The 5,165-nt window shown below is 43.3% G+C and overlaps 1 protein-coding gene across 1 annotated transcript; it reads right to left on the reverse strand.

The window, feature by feature from the left end:
• Positions 1-1,716: 1,716 nt before the first annotated feature.
• On the reverse strand, positions 1,717-4,792 carry LOC147971421 (uncharacterized). The gene is made up of 2 exons (XM_087523965.1): positions 3,850-4,792; positions 1,717-2,135 (listed from the first exon to the last, which is right to left on the reverse strand). Exons 1-2 carry the CDS (start codon positions 4,790-4,792, stop codon positions 1,717-1,719), a joined length of 1,362 nt encoding a protein of 453 aa, XP_087380091.1.
• Positions 4,793-5,165: the final 373 nt, after the last annotated feature.

Genomic DNA, 5,165 nt, shown 5'->3' on the forward strand with positions numbered 1-5,165 from the left:
TTATTTGATTTTATTATTAAATCCTCAATATTTCTTTATTTTGGGAAAGTCATTTATTCCCTCTCTCATATTTGTATAATAGAAATAATTGAAGATAAAATAAATAAAATCAAATGATCCTATTTTCAAAATTTGAGAAAACTCAAATATGAGATAACGAAATCCCCAACTCTCTCCGTGGGTCCTTGAGTTGCGTAAAATTTCTAGGATCATACGAAAGGCTAATAAAATATGACATGCAGTGATGATCTAATGTATAACATTCCAAATTGAAAATTTGGGATGTTACATGAATATTTTTCATTTAAGAAAAATATTCCAAAGATTATTTTGGGGTGGATCAGAAGAGAAATGATGATTTAGGAGGGAAGTGAAGCACCTGGGTGAAAGCCAAGGATGCCCAAGTGGTCAAGTCCATGTGAAAAGATTCAAGAACTCCAAGTTTTAGAAAATTTTCAAATGGAAGTAAAGCAAATAAGAGAGGGCAAAAACCAGGCTGTCACAAACCTCCCCCACTTAGAATGAATCTCGTCCTCGAGATTCGGTTGCTTGGGAAAAACCACTCTGGATACTGATCCCTAAGGAATTCTTCCCGCTCCAAAGTTGCTTCTGATTCTGTGTGATGCTCCCACTGAACCTTGTAAAATTTTCTAACTTTACTGCGGGTGAACCTTTCCATCTGATCCAAAATTTTAAACGACCTCTCTTCATAAGTTAAATCTTTTGCCAACTCTATCTCAGCCATAGCAGTCCTTTTCTCAGGCGGAGATATGCATCATCTCAATTGTGAAACAGGGAACACGTTGTGTACGTCTGCCAATTCAGGGGGTAGTTCCAATTGATATGCAACAGTACCCACTCGAGAAATAATCGGGAATGGACCAATAAATCTGGGTGCCGGCTTTCCACGAGTCTGAAATCTCTTGTCTCCTTTCATAGGGGTGACTCAAAGGTATACGTGTTCTCCGGGTTCAAAACTGACCTGTCGATGCTTTGCACCATAATTGCTCTTCTCTCGAGATTTGGCCAATTGCAGTCTGTCTCTGATTTCCCTAACTTGTTTCTCAGCTTCCATCATGAGATCCGTTCCGAAGATACGGCTATCTCCAGGTTGAGACCAATTTAGAGGAGTGTGGCACTTACGGCCATACAAAGCTTCATATGGTGACATCTTTAAACTGGTCTGGAAACTGTTGTTATAAGAGAACTCGGCATAGGGCAAACAATCTTCCCATCTAGCTCCTTTGGCTAGCACACAGGCTTGCAACATATCTTCGAGTATTTGATTTACCCACTCTGTCTGTCCATCTGTCTGAGGGTGATAAGCAGTACTATATTTTAGTGATGTCCCCAAGGCTTGATGGAGATGAGACCAAAAAGCGGAGGTAAACAAGGAACCTCGGTCGGTAGTGATAGTTCGGGGTACTCCATGCAGACTGACTATTCGGGAGACATACAGCTGTGCGAGTTGATTTGCTCTGTATCTGGTGCTGATCGGGATGAAGTGAGCAACCTTGGTTAGACTGTCTACTATAACCCAGATTGCATCCTTGCTTCGCTGAGTCCTAGGCAATCCTGTGATGAAATCCATACAAATGTCATCCCATTTCCACTATGATACTGGCAGTGGTTGGAGGAGTCCGGCTGGCTTATGATGCTCTGCCTTCACCTTGTTGCATATGTCGCAATAGGCTACGAAATAGGCAATGTCTTTCTTCATTCCCTCCCACCAGAATATTTGTCTGAGATCCTCATACATTTTCGTACCTCCCGGTGAATGGAATATGAGGATTTGTGTGCTTCTGACAGGATTTTCTTCTTCAAGTCCGGTTGATTTGGCACACAAATTCGTCCACGGAATCGGAGGGTAGCGAATTTGTCCTTGGAGAAGTCAGGGGCCTGCTTTGCCGTCTGGCCCTTGGCGCGTCTTTGTAGCTTGGCGTCAGCTGGTTGGGCCTTGCGGATCTCCATCTCAAGTGTTGCGGTAACTTCCAAAATATTAGCGAGGCCAGCATCCACGATGACCAAGTTGAGCTGAGCAATCTCCTCTTGAAGTTCGGTAGGCAATGATTCCAATATGGCATTTAAGCTGACAGGCTTTCGACTGAGGGCATCGGCAGCGACGTTGGCCTTGCCTGGATGGTAATTTATTCCAAGGTCATAATCCTTGACCAACTCTAGCCATCTTCGCTGACGGAGATTTAAATCTGGCTGAGTAAAGATGTACTTGAGACTTTTGTGGTCGGTAAAATTTGGCACCTTTTTCCAATGAGGTAGTGTCTCCAAATTTTTAATGCATGAACCACCGCAGCCAATTCCAAATCATGAGTAGGATAATTTCCTTCATGGGGTCGTAGCTGCCATGATGCATATGCTACTACCTTGTTGTCTTGCATAAGAACGCAACCAATACCTTGTCTGGAGGCATCGTAGTACACATCAAAACTGCGATAAATGTCTGGAAGAGTCAATACAGGTGCGGTTGTCAGAAGTATCTTCAGTTCATTAAAACTCTTCTCACAATCCTCTGTCCACTTAAACCTCTTATTCTTTTTGAGCAGCTCCGTCATGGGTTTAGCAATTTTGGAAAACCCTTCAATAAAACGATGATAATATCCCGCTAATCCGAGGAAACTCCGGATCTGCGTCACAGTCGTGGGTGGTATCCAATCGAGCACATCCTTTACTTTGCTTGGGTCCACGGCTATACCTTCGGCGGTTCGTACATGTCCGAGAAACCCAACTTTCTTGAGCCAAAATTCACATTTACTGAACTTGGCATATAGCTGATGGTCGTGGAGCCGTTGTAGCACTGCTCGGAGGTGATCCTTGTGCTCTTCTTCACCCTTGGAGTAAATGAGGATGTCATCGATGAAGACTACCACGAATTTGTCGAGGAAGTCCATGAATACTTTGTTCATCATATGCATGAAGAAAGCAGGGGCATTGGTGACACCAAAGCACATCACGGTATATTCGTGAAGACCGTACCGAGTAGTGAATGCGGTCTTAGGAATATCCTCCTTTTTAATCTTGAGCTGATGATATCTGGTCCGTAAATCGATTTTAGAGAATACTTTAGCCCCACCAAGCTGATCAAACAGATCATCAATCCTTGGCAGCGGATATTTATTTTTCATGTTGACCTCATTTAGCTAGCGGTAATCTATGCACATACGGAGACAACCATCCTTTTTGTCCACGAAAATAGCAGGTGATCCCCATGGTGAAGAGCTGGGACGAATATAACCTTTCTGGAGTAATTCGTCAAGCTATTTCTTTAGCTCCACTAATTCTGATGAGGGCATTCGGTAATACTTCTTGTATAGCGGTGCGGTTCCGGGCACAAGATCTATTGCAAACTCCAGTTCCCGATGTGGTGGCATGCCTAGCAGTTCTTTCGGAAATACATCAGGGTACTCACTGACCACGGGAATAAATTCCAATTCAGCCACAATGGTGCAAACTTATTCTGGCTTGGGTATATTCCTACGAGCGTAGAATTTGGTAAGCTGCCCATTCAGACTGGTCAAAGTGACTTCTCGGGGTGTGCAGTTTATGCAAACTTGATATCGGGTCAACCAATTCATACCCAATATAATATCCAACTTTGCATACTCAATGATTATAAGAGATGTTGGAATGTAGGCCCCGTTGATATTGATCTCTAGATCACGGCAGACCAGATTGCTCTTGATTATAGATCCCGGGGTTTGTACCAGCATATTTTTGCCCAAAATCGTGCAAGGAAAATTGTTTTGGGCAGAAAAAATCTGATAAATAAAAGAATGGGAAGCCCTAGAGTCAAATAAAATTACGACAGGTATGTCATTAACAGAAAAAAAATACCAATGACGACTTCTGGCTTTACTTGGGCTTCATCGGCGGAGATATGATGCACGTGCCCAGTGAAGTTTTGCGGGGTTGGCCATGACTCTGTAAAGTTGACTTGTGGCCTGCTTAGGGCATTCACCTTGTTGTTCTTGGGGCACTGTCGGGCATAATGTCCGTTCTGCCGGCAGTTGAAGCAAGAATTATTGCACTGAAGCTCCTCATGTGTTGGGTTGGTCACAACATTCTTGACTTGAGTGGTGGTCTTGTTAACATTCTGCTGCCAATTTGGCTTGAATTCCACTTGAGTCTGCTGCCAAGTACGAGCCTTTTGCACTGGTTGCCGTTCCTTCTTTGGCTCAAACTTACGCTTGTTGTCGTTGTTAATAGGCCTATTATCTGCTATAAGCTTGTGCTCCCGTTCAGCAATGAAAGCCTTGTTCACCAGAGTTTGGATGTCTGGGAAATCAAGCATACTGAGAGTACACCGGAGTTGCAGATTTAGACCTCCTAGAAATCTGTCAATCTTCCTTTCTTCGGTGGCCATGTCATAAAGAGAGTAACGGGCCAGATGATTGAAATTTTGCAAATATTCTGCGACAGACTGATTTCCTTGGACGAATGCGAGAAATTCACGCTGCTTAGTCTTCATAACTCTAGTATGGATATGATATTTTCGGAACTGATCCTTAAACTGTTCCCAGGTGATTTCTTCATCAACCGGCCACATGGCCTTTGTATTTTCCCACCATATGGCAGTTGCGCCCTCAAGATAATGAGTTGCAAAGGGAACTTTATCATTTCCTTTAGTACAAGAAATCTCAAGCGTTTTCTCCATTGTGCGCAACCAATCGTCTACATCCAATGGGTCAACAATCGGACTGAAGCTGGGTGGATTGGTCATCTGAAAATCTGACAGCTTTGAGTGACGACCATTCTGATTTCCATTCTGTCCAACCATAGCTTGCACACTTCTCAATATTTCGATCAGATCATTGTTCCTTTTCTCTTCAAACATACGCAGAATTTGCTCGGTGGAGGGAGGATTAGGCGGTGGAGGTGGTGGCGGAATGTACGGCTCAGGAGAATGTCCTGCCTGTCATGCGGAACGACGAACAAGAGTTCCCTCACGAACGTTGCTACTGCTGCCTCCACACGTCATCCTATTGTGGATTTTTCCAAGACAACACAATCGATATGAGAAACACCTAAGAATAAAATTGGGGAAAAGCCAGCGACAAATCTCGGAAGAAAGCAGAAGAGCGAAGAAAAATACGGCGAATAAAGTCTCGACATAATTATACATAGACTCATACATGAAAGATAAACAACAT

This window comes from Triticum urartu, chromosome 5A (assembly GCF_056163025.1).
Source record: "Triticum urartu cultivar PI428250 chromosome 5A, HENAU_Tu73, whole genome shotgun sequence".
Taxonomy (NCBI): Eukaryota; Viridiplantae; Streptophyta; class Magnoliopsida; order Poales; family Poaceae; genus Triticum; species Triticum urartu.

Bases quoted from the DNA above. Each gene is read 5' to 3' on its own strand.
- LOC147971421 (XM_087523965.1), bottom strand. From the start codon at position 4,792: ATGGTTGGACAGAATGGAAATCAGAATGGTCGTCACTCAAAGCTGTCA. The intron at 2,136-3,849 runs GTATTTTTTTTC...ATTACCATCCAG, and splicing joins AAAGCCAGAAGTCGTCATTG to GCAAGGCCAACGTCGCTGCC.